At 43.9% G+C, this 15,902-nt stretch overlaps 1 protein-coding gene across 1 annotated transcript in view; it reads right to left on the bottom strand.

The window, feature by feature from the left end:
- Positions 1-15,902, bottom strand: part of Cdyl (chromodomain Y like) — a 221,924-nt gene that overhangs the window by 192,523 nt on the left and 13,499 nt on the right. The window contains exon 3 of the mRNA XM_048428142.3: positions 2,793-2,882. Within this exon, the coding sequence (XP_048284099.1) occupies positions 2,793-2,882 (90 nt within the window). The remainder of the gene's footprint in view (positions 1-2,792; positions 2,883-15,902) is intronic.

Below are 15,902 nucleotides of genomic sequence, written 5' to 3'. Positions count from 1 at the left end.
CCTCCACCCACACTGACCTATATATAAGTAGACACCAGAAAAGATGTGGGAGGATCCCCTGGAGCAGGTAGCCTTCTAGGATAATGTTTCTTCCATCCCAGTGGCTTGTGGGTAGAATTCAGAGGGTCTATGGACAGGGATAGGAACCAGTCCATTCTTGTTTTCAGTATCCTCTGGGTGGAATCTAACATTCACTTTCAATTATGAATTCAATCAACCAGTTGTAGCAGCATTAGCAACAGCTGCTGCAACTTTGTTACCAATAGAAAGCACAGGTGTCCTTCCATCCCACACTTGTGGGTATCTGAAAACATCACTTAAATTCATTCTTAGGATTACTGCTAGAACTTTCTACATTGTGTGGTAACAAAGCAGCACACAAGTGAAATAAACTAGACAGGGAAGGACAACAAGATTGAACTGAAATAATCAAACACAGGAAGCTGAGAGTGGGTGGATGAGAGCTGCTCGGGTGGGGGAGGACCAGGGTCTGGGGTCGGAGGCAGAACCTGGCAGTGCTGATCAATGAATACAAAGGTTCAGTTACATAAGGTGAAGCTGCTGCACAATGTGTTAACAACACTCATTGCACACTTAGGATGTTGGTAAGAGATTAGCCCTTGTATTAAGTGTCCTCTTAATAAAGAAGGAAAAGAATGAAGAGATGAATAAGGTTGAAGGATACTTTTGAAGGCTGTGAGTATATCTATGATGTAGATTCTTGATGTGGGATTCCCCTCTGTATGTTGTGTTTTCCATAAATGAATAAAGAAAACTGGTTTGGCCTGATAGGATAGAACAGATCTAGGTGGAGAAAACTGAATGCTGGGAGAAAGAAAGGCATAGTGAGGAGAAGCCATGGAGCTGCGGCAGGAGACAGTTGCACTGAAACTTTGCTGGTAGGCCACAACCTCATGGTGAAGTGCACATTAATGGAGATGGGTTAAATTAAGATGTAAGAGTTAGCCAATAAGAAGGTAGAGCTAATGGGTCAAGCAGTGATTTAAATAATATAGTTTCTGTGTGATTATTTCAGGATTGAGTGGCCAGGAAATTGAACAAACAGCCTCCTCCAACAGATTCTAAGGGTGTTTCATGGGTGGATATTCCAAGACATTTATATAACATATAATACATATTAAAGATATGTAGATTTTTATAAGACAACTTCCCCTCACTAAAGTACACTTTTATAAAAGTACACATTTTGAAATGATTTTGATAACTGCTCTCAAGAACAATTGTGTCCTTGGTAGTCTTGTACATTTTGTTGTAAACTTTAGAAAGTTTTTCTGAGAAGGGTCCATAAATGTCACCTGACTGCCAAAGGCATCTAAATACACAAGTCTCCAGAGGGAGTGTCCGTGGAATAGCTGCTTCTCTTATAGATGACCCTCAATCTCTAATGGCTCCACTTGTGTGGGTTTGTGCTTTCCCTCCCTCCCCTTAACGGTGGTGTGAGAGTCTTGAAAGAATGATGTTGGGTCTTCTCCCTGGCTAGTAATGCACAAGCTCTCTGGCGGTACTGGGTCATGGCTTCCTATCAGCATTGCAGTCACAAGGAGAGAGGAACCGAAGTTCCACCATGTGCATGGGTAGGTTAGGGGACTTATCTGCATTGACTACTCAAGTTATGATGATGTGTGACTGGCAGAGCCATAAACTGTATCTAGTAGAGCAATACCTGTGGATCAAACCAAGCCCACCACCAACAGGGAGACTGTGGTTTTTTTTGTCTTGATAGCTGTTTAGAATGCAGGGACTTGGAAGTGTATTCTATCACAGCCACTTTAGAGCGGTGACATGTTCCTAGAGAGGCAGGTCTATGTCCTCCATATCCATAGTTAAGGGGTCAGTGTGAACCCCTAAGATGGTCTCTGTTTTTCATCTGGAGAGCACAGAATGCCAAAGCTTTGCTAGAATAGCCCACCCCATCAGGTGAGGAGGAAGCAGCTCCCAGCATCCTCATCTGCAGTGTCCAGATGAAGGACGTGCTTCTGGTGTGATTCCTACAAAGGCGACAGTGTTGGCACGGACGCCCTCAGGCTGGGACTCATAGGAGCGAGCAGGAGCCTGGGAGTGGGATGTCCCAGGGAAGATACAGACAGAAGTATTTCCCAAAGGACCTTCACAGGAAGACCCTCCTAGAAACCAGATCCAGCTGCTGGAGCTGAGCTGTACTTCTTAAGGATTCTTCTGATCCTTCCACCCTCCTTTCTCCCAACTCGACCCAAGAGGGAGCAACAGGCTACACAGAGAAAGGGAAACAATGGGGGAAAAAAAAAGCAAAGAATCCTTCTTTGAAAAAACAAACAAACATAGAAACACTCTCTTGGTCACATGTAGTTCTTGAGATTGGGGGCAGGAGGATATTCAGAAGAAATAAAAAAATAATTATTTTAAGCCTATTGAATATTTAAACACCTGAAATGGAATCTCAATGTCCTAAATGCAGGTGATTTTAAAACTGAGTCCCTAAGAGCTATCTGTTCAGCACAAAGAGATAAGAAGTGACCAGAAATGTGGAGATCTGGATTCAGGGATTGAAAAAAAAATAAAAAAACCAAAAACCATTTGAGATGCTCACATGAAAGTTTGGACTGTTCATTTGTTCATTGGTCTGGTTGTCTGTTTTTCTTTATGACTTAGTTTTTAAATACAATTATCTGCCCTCCCCCCAACTCACATATATTTTTATGGTTCCTTTTCTCAGAAACAGTTTGCCATGCCGTACCCGGCAGACATCTACTCCAAGGTCAGACTTGCCCATGTGGACAGGAAAGCACTCTTACCTGTCTGGTGTCATCAGAATAATGTTCCTGGGTCTCTTGAAGCGTGCAGGGCTCAGCTTGCTTTAAACTAGGCTGACTATTGATCAGGCCCTGTGGGAGGAGAAGGGAAGAGAGCGCAGTTGAGTCCTTGGGATGTGTCATGCACTGGGAATCTGTCTAAGTAGCCAGGAGGGAAGACCAAGCTGAACAGAGCAGCGGAAGCTCAGTGTCCACACACCTTACTTCCGGTCTACAATCTGGACAACAGTGAAAGACTGACGTCTCTCCTCAGGTGGCTGCAGCTTACCGCCTAGGGGTAGGTAGGGTGACTTTGCTGAGGGTTCTTAGAGGATCTGAGGTAGCTTTACATCGTTCTTACCTACCTGTCTCTCCATCACTCTGCAGTGCTTGGGGAACTCACTGTGGTACTATGTCTTAATCCACCATCACCATCACCACTATTCCTGTCTGGCCAAGTCCTCTAATACTATTCTTTCTGCCAATCTTCCAGGTCCACCATTCTTCTTCTTCTTTTCTTCTTCTTCTAATTCTTCTTCTTCTTCTTCTTCTTCTTCTTCTTCTTCTTCTTCTTCTTCTTCTTCTTCTTCTTCTTCTTCTTCTTCTTCTTCATCTTCTCCATTTTAGATGCTTTTTTCTTTCTTATGGTCTCTCAAAGCTTCCTCTGTCCTCATTTTTTCTCCATAACTCTCCACTTTATTCAAAATTAAAGAGATGTTGAGAATTTTCTCACTTGAAATCACCCCTAGATATTACTATAGAATTTTGATATTTAAAGTTATTGCCATTTAGTAGCTCACACATCCAAGAAAGTATGAAAGGACTCTTTATAGTTGATTGACACCCCCAAAGACAAAACAATTACTTCCTCACTGCCTATATAGGTTAGCACTCCCTTGAATGTTTTTCTGTATTAATTTTTGCTGGAGGTGGTATTCCACGGACTATTTCATTGGTCCACAGTAAAGGACAGCAGACAGACAGTGCCTCTGGCCCAGCTCCTGGAGTTCTCACCATGAAAATTTGATCCTCATGGTCCTTCTCAAAGGCATGCTAGTCACTTCGGCTGTTTTATGCACAAACATCCTTTAATAGTGTGAGAAGGATTTATATCTTGACTACTTATAAAGATGAAAATAGGGCAGAAGCCCAATGATTTATGTGAACACTTCACGTGCAAAAGACCTGGAGGCTTTAGTTAACTACAAGATTTATATAAGCTTAAAGCGTTAAGTGGCTTTGAAAAGACAAATATAGACATTGAATGAATTACCAGAAGTGGGACTTTCCAAACGCAGGCAGCATCGACAGGTCAGTATTCCCACTACAGCCAAAGAGCACACTGAACGCTGACCACCATGAGGCAGAGAAATCTGAGTTCCATGCCCACATGTGGACACACAGTGGAAGAAAATATAAATCTCACGAATAATCTCATTTTGGTTGTGAGCCTAGCCTTTAACGGCTGAACCATCTCTCCAGCCATTGGAGTAATCTCATTACTCCAAAATGCCATGCTTGCTGGGCACTCAGGAGGCAGAGGCAGGCAGATCTCTGAGTTTGAAGACAGCCTAGTCTGTAGAGCAAGTTCCAGGAGAGCCAGAGAAACCCTGTCTTAAAAAAAAAAAACAAACAACAAACAAAACAACCTCCCCCACAAAGTGCCACACTTGGCATTTTTTGGGGGAAAGGAGATGGCCTCCTAGTATGTTTGGCCAAAAAGAAGTGAAAAATTAGGGGCTGGAGAGATGGCTCAGTGGTTAAGAGCACTGGCAGTTCTTCCAGAGGACCTGGGTTCAGTTCCCAGCACCCACGTGGCTGCCGATAACTGCCGATAACTCTACCTCCAGGGGAAATGACACCCTCAAAAAATACCAATGCACATAAGGTAAAAATAAATAAATCATTTTTAAAAAATTAATAGGCACACTGTCCAAATAAAGAAAGGAATTATCTCAGGTTGGGTGGCGACAGGGGGTGTGACTCCACTGTGGCAAAGGCTGACAGGACTCAGAGGAGTCCATATGCTCGGTGCACTCCAATAACACCATTTGCTGCCGCAGAGAAGGGAGCTGCAGAAGGCATGCTGGACGGGGGTGTTCTTAAATTCATCAGACGCTTCTTGGAGCCATTTCCCTCCGTGTTCTCCCTTGCAGCTCATGTCCATCTCAGCCCCTGAGGCAGTGAAGATGTCCTCCTAAACTATGTCATTGTCTTCAAGGATGCCTACTAAAGTCAGTAAGGCATAGCATTCTCTCCTGCAAAATCTGCTACTATTCGCTTCATTTGTTTTTTTGGGGGGTGGGGATGGGGATTGGATATCTCAGGCTGGCCTTGAATTTGGTACTAGCCGCAGATGACCTTGAACTTCTGATTCTCTAGTTCCCTTCCCGGGAATGCTGTGATAACAGGCACGCACAAACATACCATTTAATGTGGTTACAGGATTGGGACCCTTGGCTTTGTGCATGCCCAGCGAGCACTCTTCTACCTGAGCCAGATCCCTAGCAACTAATCTCTCATTTCTAGTCCCATCTCTGGTCACATCGCCAATGACACGTCATGCTTACAGAGGGCCTCATCAGAGAGCCCATTCTTCTTCCTCTCTGCGTAGTGTGCACTTCAGAGCTCCTTCCTCTTACGGTGCCCAAGACAAGACAAACTGTCCTTGCCATCTGTAGCTATTGATTTTATTTTAATGCTTCACTCCTTCCCAGGGTGGCTCAGCAAGGTCACTCTTGGCACTGTCACGGTGATCTGTGTTGGGTTGTAGCTCTGCCTGGAGTTTAAACTCCTTAAATCAGCAGCCTTGTCATTTTTCTCATTTGTTTTGGTTTGGGAGACACTGTCCTCCATCCCAGCACAGGCAAACTATTACAGACTGTGCTAGCAATCTGACTCCCTATTACAAGGAAGTGCAAGTAGGAAATGTACAATCCGTGTGTCTCCTTGACTCTTTGCTTTGGACCAGCAGTAGAAGGCAGCTTAGCTTATGAGCAATGCTTTAAGATAGACTGAGCGAGAAGATATTGGCGCAAGTAGCAAAATCATTAAACTTCGCCCTTCCGAAGATTTTTTTCCTTCTTTGCCTTGGAGGTTTATAAATCATATTGTCTAGTTACAGAATCTTAGGGAAACACGGAGTCTACCGCCTTGGTCAGTTCTCTAGTTTACCTTCAACAATGTATTTAATCTCAAGCTAGCTTCCCCGTGCCACCCCGATTCTGACTTCATGTTGTTATAGAGTGTATGCCTCGCTTGAGTAACATTGCTCAGTAGTTAAGAACACTGGCTGTTGTTTTAGAGGACCTGGTTTCAAATCCCAGCACCTACATGGTGGTTTAGAACTGTCTCTGGTTCCAGCTACAGGGTACTTGCCACCCTCTTCTGACCACCTGGGGCAGCATGTGTGTGCACACGGTGCACAGAGAAACATGCAGCCAAACCTACACCCGCAAAATAAAAGGAAGTAAAACGAAACTTTGAATTGTGCTTGCAAGGATAAAATAACTGGATGCTTTCAAAACAGAGAAGTCTTGAGACTTGTGCCCAGGTCAGGTTGCCTGCATTGCTGTATTCACTCCTGAAGCCAATAGTCCGAAGGTGACTAGGGCTGGGAATGTAGCTTCATGGTAGAGCCTTTCCTTATCATGTGCTAGAGGCCTGAGTGGGCCCCTTAATAACAAAACAAAAGGTGATTGAGTTACTCTTTTTTTTGTGATAGATTTCTGGTTTCTTGAGGGATAGACCCTCAGTATTTGGATACATGAGAAGACTTGCTAGGGACCATGACTAAGCAGACAAATATTCATTTCCTTCTATGAAACAGTGAAGAATCTAGGCAGTTATTCCAGTCTGTCTGAGCTTTAGATGTGGCAGAGGTCTGGGGAGATGGCAGGATCTGGAAACACAGATGAGAGTTTTGCACTCCTATTAGGTGAATAGTTTAGCTATTAACAGAATTTAAAGTGATGGAGGGTAGATAGATCCCTTTCCTCTCAATCAGCAGCTTGTAAAACCAGGAAGTACAAGTGTTGGACTCTCATCACTGGTCAAAGAAATGAGATCTGAATTGTGGCTCTGGCACTAGGTGGGCATCCTGAACTGCCCGGAAGATCATGAGGTTAGCTATCTAGGTAAGGAACAAAGAGGATCATTGTCCACTCCCTGAAGAGTGAATCCAAATGGTTATGTCAACCACCTGGTCAGGGAGGCACCTCTCAGGGAAATCTCTGCTCTAGAGACTTAATAGTGTAGACCCTACCTAAAAATACGGGTCACCGCGATGGTGTCTCTGGCCATTGGCCTTTCTTACGCTGTGAGTGTGTGTTCTTTTCACTCTTTGCAGAGTTCTATCTTGGACACTCTGTTGTTCTTTCAAGAGACCATGATGGCCCAGGAACAGAGCGGAGGCCAGCTTGATTGAGGTCCAGGTGACACTCCCCGTGCCACATGTTGACTTTGCTGTCTGTAATATGATTGTGAGCCTTGAAGGAACACTGAGTGAGAACAGGCTGTAAGGTTATTCTCTAGGACCTTTAACCCAGACTGGGCCTCAGCACCAAGGAGAGCCTGTTCTGGGACATTACAGGTTCAGCAACCAAGATACCATGGAAGAGGTGTTTGTGTTCAGGGGATTTTAAGTCACCCCTGTTGTTTTGCTCATTCTGCAGTGTCCTTTATGGGCCTGCATGTCTGACTCGTCTGTGAGAGTGACGAGGCAGACAAAGTCACTAAAAAAATGTTTCTTGAACTGAATTGCTCCTAAGAGGAGACAGAGGAGAAGGAGAAAAGCAGACGCTTGGGAGAGGGTGTTAGGACATAACCTGAACCAGGCTGGGAATGTGTATGTTTTCAATAGATCACCTCAAGATTGCTTTGTAGCAAACTCTTCATATTTCAAATGGCTGTTTCCCCCTGCGCCCTGACATGCACAGAAGGACCCTCATCTGTATCTCTCCAAAGAAAGAATGCTCCCTGGCCTCTTTACAGTCAGAAGCAGGGAGCGTCCCCTGCTGCCACAGGCTTCCTGGAATTCCCTGACAAGTCTTCAGGGACAGCGACTTTCTCTTTAACGAGCGGGAGTCTGAGACTTCTGGACAGGAACGAGGGAGAAACTCCTGTTTGGGGACCTTGAATTATTTTGTTACATACTTTCCAGAGCCTGGCTCTTACCCTAACGATCCAGGTTTCAGTTTAGCCAATAGTCTGAATTCCAAACCTCGAAGCACTAAATGTTGTATAGCCGTTTCCTCCCTTTTCAAATATTCCCTTCTGGAGGGAGGAGAGAAGTTCAGGTAATGTACAAGACCCAGAAAACTCAGAGTCCCATGGTCATATACCATATAGGCAGTAACAGTTGCTGGGGGAGAGGAGACTATGCAGTGGGCTGAGCAGCAGGAAGCTCAAGGCATGCAGCATCAGTGATTCATCCCCTGAGCTGGGCTGGGCTTTCCAGTCATGCAGCTGCCTCTGAGTCACCCATGCCCTTGCAAGTAACCTCACCAAACTCACTGCTTCACCATGTGGTCGACTTGGGAGCCATCATTTCTTTGGTCTGTGCCCTATCTAGGGTGAACAGACGCTGGTTCACGTTTTCCTGGGGAGTCAGGAACAGACACACAAGAAATAACCGGAAATGTTTTAGAACTGGGAAGGATGGAGGAGAAAGGCTGGGCTCGAGGAAGAAGGCAACAGACTTCATGAGTCACGTTCAAGAGCTGAGCTTCTGAGAGAGTCTAGGGCCAAGGACAAGGTGGTGGACCAAAGGATTGAGCCTGAGGCAAAATTCAACTATGCAGAGAAGCTGTGGGGGTGGGGGTGGGGGTGGGGGGAGTGTTTGACTGGGCAGTGGATCAGACTATGTCTAATCATATACAAACAAGCCTCATTTCACTGGGTGTGTCCAGAGATGAGGGAGGTAACTCCACTCTTGGTTACTTCATGTGTATGAAGTGATAATACTATGAGGTGAAACTGTTTAATTCAAGAAGAAAGAATTCTCTCTCTTTTTCATATATATATATATATATATATATATATATATTCTAAAACATGAAGTAACTGTAAAATCCATATTTATTAGCCTTCTCAAGTTTGACCCATCTAAGCAAAAAATGGCTTCTGTCCCACAAAGCTGGCAGCCAGAAGCCTGAAAGAGAAGGAGGAGCAGGCTGTAAATGTGGAAAAGGCTGGTAACACAGAAGAGAGAACCCGCGGGCCTGAAAGCAACCCATCCTAAAACCACAGGCGCAGAAAAAAGTCAACACGCCATTTGTCTCTGGTTCACCACCGGCTCTGCTAAATAGCATTCATTGAGTACATTGAACCCCCAGGTGGCAGCTGAAACCCTAGGCAAACACTGTATTTTATTGTGGTGGTGACCCGCCCCGGAGGGCAGCTGGAAGCAGTTTGTCAGTGAAAATTCAGAAAAGAATCCGTGCCGGCTCAGAGCTGATGCTAAAGCACAATTTCAAATGGAGTCGCTTGAGATTTTTCATTTCATTTGGGCTGAAGGGAGGGGGATGGAACGGGAATGGGTGGTGGTGGAGGAAACACGTGGCTTGGGAAAGAGCAGTCACATTTGGTTAGAGGGGTGTCGAGCGGGATGATTTGGTTGCTGTCCTCAGGGCGTGGGCTCATTCATACTACCAGCAACAGGTGGCTTAAGCCTGGGAAGGGATTTTATTGCAAATCTGGTTGGTGCAGACAAGGTGTTTGATTCATGGACAAGAAACTGGTGACCATGCTTTCCCAGCAAGATCCCTCAGTCACTTACTGATTCGGATTCCATGACCAATACTTGGCAACAAAGACAAACCAGGCTTCATAGGAACTCCACTATAGAATATTCTAGTTGTGCCAGCTCAACTACAGACTGGCAAGACGGCTCCAGTGTGTCAAGGAGGCAGAGATGAATGGACATATGTGAAGGTTCTATGGTATTGTATGGAAAACCTATTTTCTCCAGACAGTGTCTTACTAGATAGCCCACTCAACTTAGTAACCTGGTTGGCCTTGAACTCACAGAGGTCCCAGCTACTTCTTTCTCTAAGCGTTGGGATTAATGATGTGCGTCATCACACCCTTTGGAAACACACTTCTTTTTTCTTCCTTTCTTTCCTTTTTTCTTCCTTTCTATCTTCTTTCTTTATTTCTCTCCTTCCTTTCCTCTTTCTTCTTTCTTTCTCCTTCCTTCCTTCCTTCCTTTGTTTCTCTTTCATTTTCTCTTTTTCTTTTCCTTCCTTCCTATCTTTGTTTTTGGTAAGACAGAGTTTCTTTGAGTAGCCTGAGCTGTCCTGGAACTCATTTTGTAGACCAGGCTGGCCTCAAACTCAGAGATCTGCCTCCCTCTTCCTCCCTGAGTTCTAGGATTAAAGGTGTGCACCACCACTGCCTGTCTGAAACACATTTCTTAAATTACTAACATTAAAATTACTATAGTTCTGAAACAAGATGCAGATACACTAGGGCGGTGGTCCTTAATCTGTTGGTCACAGCCCCATGGTGGGAGAACACACAACCTTTTCACGAGTGTCACATATCAGATATTTATGTTACAATTCATAACTGTAGCAACATTACAATTGTAAGTTAGCAATAAAAATAATTTTATGGTTGGGGGTCACCAGGACATGAGGAACTGTGTTAAAGGGCCGCAGCATTAGGAAGGTTGAGAACCACTGCTCTAGAATAAGGTGCATTGGTGGTGGCAGGAGATGGGACTTAGAGGGTATTAAGTGTTGGGTAATATTTGGAAATTATATTAATCTGGTAACAGTCTCCGAGTTACTATTAGTATCTTCATTTTACAAGGAAAAAAATGGAGTTTCAGCTTGTTCAAAATTGTGCTGCACGTGAAAACGCAGCCTTTCTACAAGTTGTTAGTTGCTGCAATGCTGGGATGCTTTGGAGGTGCAATGCTGGGATACTTGTGGAGATGCAATGCTGGGATGCTTGTAGAGATGGAATGCTGGGATGCTTTGGAGGTGCAATGCTGGGATGCTTGTAGAGATGCTCATTTTTAACAAGGGCTTTGGAGTAGCAACTGGGCAGCTTCCCACAGATCAATCTAACAACGCCAGCTCCTCAGTGCAGAAAGAACTTGAGGTTGGAACTATCCAGGACAGGAACGAATACAGGACTCACCTAAGACTCAACCATGCAACTACAGAGGCAAAAAGGATGACTGAATAATTTCTTTGTTATGTATAATAGGGTGGATTAAACATGGTTTGTGCCGAACAAAATGCATTGAAGTTCATCCCACTATGAGATACTGAGAGGTGGGCCCTAGGACAGATGATTAGGGCTCTTCCCTTTTACTAATCAGCTTTCTCTGGCTATAACAAGGTACCTGAGGTAATCAGCATATGCAAAGGGTTCTTCTGGCTCACAGTTTCAGTGATTTCAGGGCCATCTGAAATCCTGGATCAGGAGTGCAAAGTTCCAAGCCCAGGCAGCAAGGCAAAATTCCCTTTACTGCCAAAGAGCACGTGCGTGTTTCAAAGTCCTAACGAGTGACCAAAGTAAGGCTCGTTCTAAGCCAAATGTTGAAAATGCACCATGAATAATAAAACGGCAATGCGAACTCTGACCTCACCACTCCAGAGGCACACATTCAGCATTAGCTTTTAAACTCCCCTCACCTTTGAGCACCCGGCCTGTGCTTTGGGATGGTGACAGATGTGGAGTGCGAACCAGCTTTCCTCCCTCTGCCTTCAGGGAGGCACTGGTGCACAGCTGGGATTCCCCTCCCTGTTGGCCTATGGTGGATTCAGGCTGGACAACCTTCCCTGATCTTTAGGTGCACGTGGCTCCCCACTTATGCCAGCCTACCATGCTTCTCTCCATCTCTGCTTTCCCTACCGCTGCCCATGCCTCTTTGCTAAACTTTCCTGTAGTTACCCAGCTTGACTAAGCTGATTTCTGGACCAGGACTGATTCCTGTTCAGCACAGTTCATTATGCACAGTACATCATTCAATAAAGGCTCACGGAGGGCAGTCGAATGTGATGCTTTGCTGTCATATTTCATGTAGATTGTTGAGGGGTGACTGATGGCCCCAGTCTTCGTCTGCGGGCGGATTCCCCAGACTCACGGCTTTCTACTGCAGTATAAACTCGCTTCAAATTTTCATTGGGTTTTAGGACCATTGACTATTTTAAAAATAGATTTCTATGTTTCTCTTTAAGCTAAAGTCATCTTATTATGCAATAATACAATTTTCTGATCTATAATGAAATCTGTGTCTGAATGTCTCAAAGTAAATTGCTGTGAAGCCAACAGTACAAATTGTTGTGCTGTGCTAAGCCTTGAGTCTGTTGTCTCTCTGGGGATGTCACCCAAGGAACACACACTGCGGCAAAATGAGATGGATAAATGCTTCTTAGGAGGTTTTGAATGGAGAGTGGCAAGTGCTTCACCATGACAAACAACAGTTGCTGAAATATGGTTTCTAGTGTAAAAAACAAAAACAAACAACCCTGCAGTAGCCTTTGGACAGTTTCTTGTTTTTCTCTTCCTGCAGAGTATTATCCTAAGGATGGAAGAAGATATTTACATGCTATGAACAGCAAACTACATTGCTTTGTGTTACTAATTCCATTTGTTGATGTATTTTAATCCCTAGGAGGCAGATCAATTAGAAAGAAAAGGGAACAGTCCTCAGTAAAGCTAATATTTTGAGAAGCAGTCCTTATTTACACTGTGGTAGCAGTTGGAATGCAGCATGTTTTGTTTTTTATCATTATAAATATGTTCATTAAATGACAATATTAAAGCTTATCATATTGCTTTAGTAAATAGGCTGCCTGGGAGGAAGACACCTAATTAGGGTGGAAAGCCACCATAATCTGAATGCTTTCCAATTCAGTAGGAGTGTTCTCCAGTAGGAGAGCTTTTGAGTACACACCCTAGGAAGACAGGATTTAAAATATCTCCTTTTCCTCTGAGATTTAATATCGGTTTTCCTGATCAACTTCTGCTCTTCAAATCCATGCAAACTCCTAAAATTTAGAAAAATTCTTGGAAGCAGATTAGTAGTGTTTACGTTGGTGAAAGACAATGTAGTTCTGGAACTCACAGAGATCCATTGTCTCTTTGCTTCAGGGCTGCTGAGGTCAGTACTTAGCACCATACACTAGTGTGGTAACTTGAGTGTCATTGGTTGTCATAACTTATAGGGAGTGGTACTGTTTGAGAGGTGTGGCTTTGTTAAAGTAGGTATGGCCTTGTTGGAGGAGGTGTCACTGTGGGGAAGAGCTTTGAGGTTTCATGTATGCTCAAGCCACGTTCCAGTACCTCAGTCCACTTCCTGTTTCCTTCAGATCAAGATGTAAAGAATCTCAACTTCTGCTTCAACACCATGTCTGCCTGCGTGCTGCCTTGCTTCCCACCATGATGATAATGAACTAAACCTCTGAAACTGTAAGCTGTTCTAATTAAATGTTTTTTTATAAGAGTTGCCATGATCATGATGTCTCTTCACAGCAACAGAAACTTTAACCAACAAACTTTTTTTTTTTTTTTAAATTGAGGATTTGATAACTTCAAGTTCTCAGGGAAGTTCTTCTTGGCATTATCTTTCTGTTCTTTAGGCAATAGCATGCTATTTATAAAAATAGTTATTCCTAGTATTACTTTCCAACTACAGAATACTATAAAGATGTGTGATTTAGGTGCAATGGCATATGCCTATAATCTAATACCCTGGCAGGTAGAGGCAGTAGGATCAGAAATTGAAAGCCATCCTAGGTGTGATGGTTAGAATAACCTGGGAGGCTAAGTTTCTGCATAATGCCTGAAGGAGATTACTTAGATTATCCTAATGGAGACAGGAAAACCCACCCACTGTAGGACCATTCCCTGGCTGAGATCCTGGACTCTACAGGTGGAGAAAGAGAACCGAGTAGCAGCATGCATTCATTGCTGTCTTTTGATGCAAACTTCAAGCTCCCGCTGCCTTTATTTCCAACCAGGATAGACTGTACCTTGAACTGGGCACTAAAACAAGCCCTTTCTCTCATAAATTGTTCATTTGGAGTATTGTATAGCAGCAACAGGAGACTAGGACACCAGGCTACATTGGACCTTGCCTCCAAAACCAACAAACAAATGAAGGACATGGAGGGAAACTGATTTAGTTCATTCTGACAGGCATCTAACGAATGCCTACTGTGTGCCATGGGGAGCGCACGATGAGAAGGCAGGTATTTGTACATCAAACTGTTCTAAAAAAAGAACAGCATGTACTAAGATAGAAAGATTGCTATGGATTTTAGATCAGTCTGGGCTATGTAGTGAGTACTGGGCCTGCTTAGTCTAGTAGCAAGGTCCCATTTTAAAACAGAGCGTGTTGGCTGTTGGTGATGCATGCTCTTAATCCCAGCACTCAGGAGGCAGAGACAGTGGATCTCTGTGAGTTCGAGTTGGAGGTTATCTTGACTGATAACTGATGGGGGCAATACCATTCCCTGGGCAGACGGTCTTGGGCTGTGTAAGGAAGCTAAGTTTGAGTGTGTAAGTGAGCCAGCAAGCAGTGTTCCTCCACGGTTTTCGTTCCAACTCCTGCTCGAGTTCTTTCGGTTCCTTCAGTAGCGGACTGTGGCTTGGGCATGTAAGCCACATAAATTCCTCCCTAATGTTTTTGGACATTTGAAAAAAAATCTCAGCAACAGAGCGGAAACTAGAGCATCCAGAGGTGTGAGAACGTGGAATATGATGCCGGGGTCTCTCAGGAAGCTCTCTTTGGCTTCTGTGGCTTACCCTCATGGGTGCTTTGCCGACTTAATTTGTCATGGCAGTGATGAAGATGTCCGTGCCATTGGGTCTAACGTGAGTGGACTAAGGTCATCATGGGGACAGGCTCCTCGGTGTCCTTAACAATTGAAATGGAACATAGAAAGGAATGGCAGTCACCATGGGTGAGCATTTGCTCCAAATCTGAGTTTGCTTTAGCAGCACAGACAATCTACGTTGGAAATGAAAGTCCTGGTGACCATTTGAATGACAGATGGCTTACACATGATCCATATCTTCCATGCAGATGGACAGATTTTTCTTAACGCATAGCATTTCCTCCTTGACAACAATGATTTGATTTGAAGGGTATTAGATAGAGACCATCCCCACATTCTGTCTTGTCTTCTTTATTGTGACATCATTCCTGTGGCTCTGTAAATAATTTCCATCTTCATTATGGATCATGACTTTAAAATCTATAAGGGAAAATACCCTGATGACGAAAAGTGGCCAGGCGATGGGCACCTCAGGCATTTGTGAGACTGGAGGGGTCAAGATAGAGAACTGTGTGAGAAGTGTTCATTAGAGATGCAGTCAGACTTTAAACCATTTGACTTGCATCTGAGGAGAACGCATGCTAATTCGGTTAAACATATCTTTGTGGTCCTCTATTCCTGCTTCTATAGACTTGGACTAAGGAGAGATGCCAGATGCAAGCACAGGGACACACATAGATGCTTATCATAGCATTGCCTAAAACCGTGAGGATGAGAACCTCTTGAGTGTCGAGTGGGGTGACCTTCAGGCATTCAAATGATGACACAGATGTCAGGATGACTATGAGCTATAATTTAGTATAAAAGTAATACCAAAAGTTATATAAAATGTAATCTGATACTTGTTTTTGATAGGCAGCTATTAATTTCCATTAATTCCATAGAAAAGTTAGGTAATATAAACTTTATTATGATCTGGGTAGTAAATATGGATTTACTTTATTTTACTTTTTTTTTTTTTTTGGTGGGGATATAGACTTCCAAAAAATGTTAAATGAGGAGGCAGGGGGGCCAGGTGGTCAAAGTCATCCTTGTCTAAACCCTTGGACGACTTAAGATGCTGCCTCAAAACAAACAAGCAAACACCACCACCAAACAACAACAACCTCCAACAAAGCTGGGCAGGGTGGCACTTCAGCCTTTAGTCTCAGCACTAGGGAGGCAGAGGTAGGTGGATCTCTGTGAGTTCAAGGCCAGCCTGCTTTACATAAAGAGTTCCAGGCCAGCTAGGGCAACATAAAGAGACCCAGTTTCAGCAAACAAGTGAAAATACAAACAAAACCAGTAACACGTCTCAAATACCAACAGAAAAGTT

The sequence above is a fragment of the Myodes glareolus genome, chromosome 14 (assembly GCF_982192425.1).
Source record: "Myodes glareolus chromosome 14, mMyoGla1.1, whole genome shotgun sequence".
Classification (NCBI taxonomy): Eukaryota; Metazoa; Chordata; class Mammalia; order Rodentia; family Cricetidae; genus Myodes; species Myodes glareolus.
The sequence above is the reverse complement of the archived record's forward strand: the minus strand, read 5'-3'. Positions and strand labels throughout refer to the sequence as shown.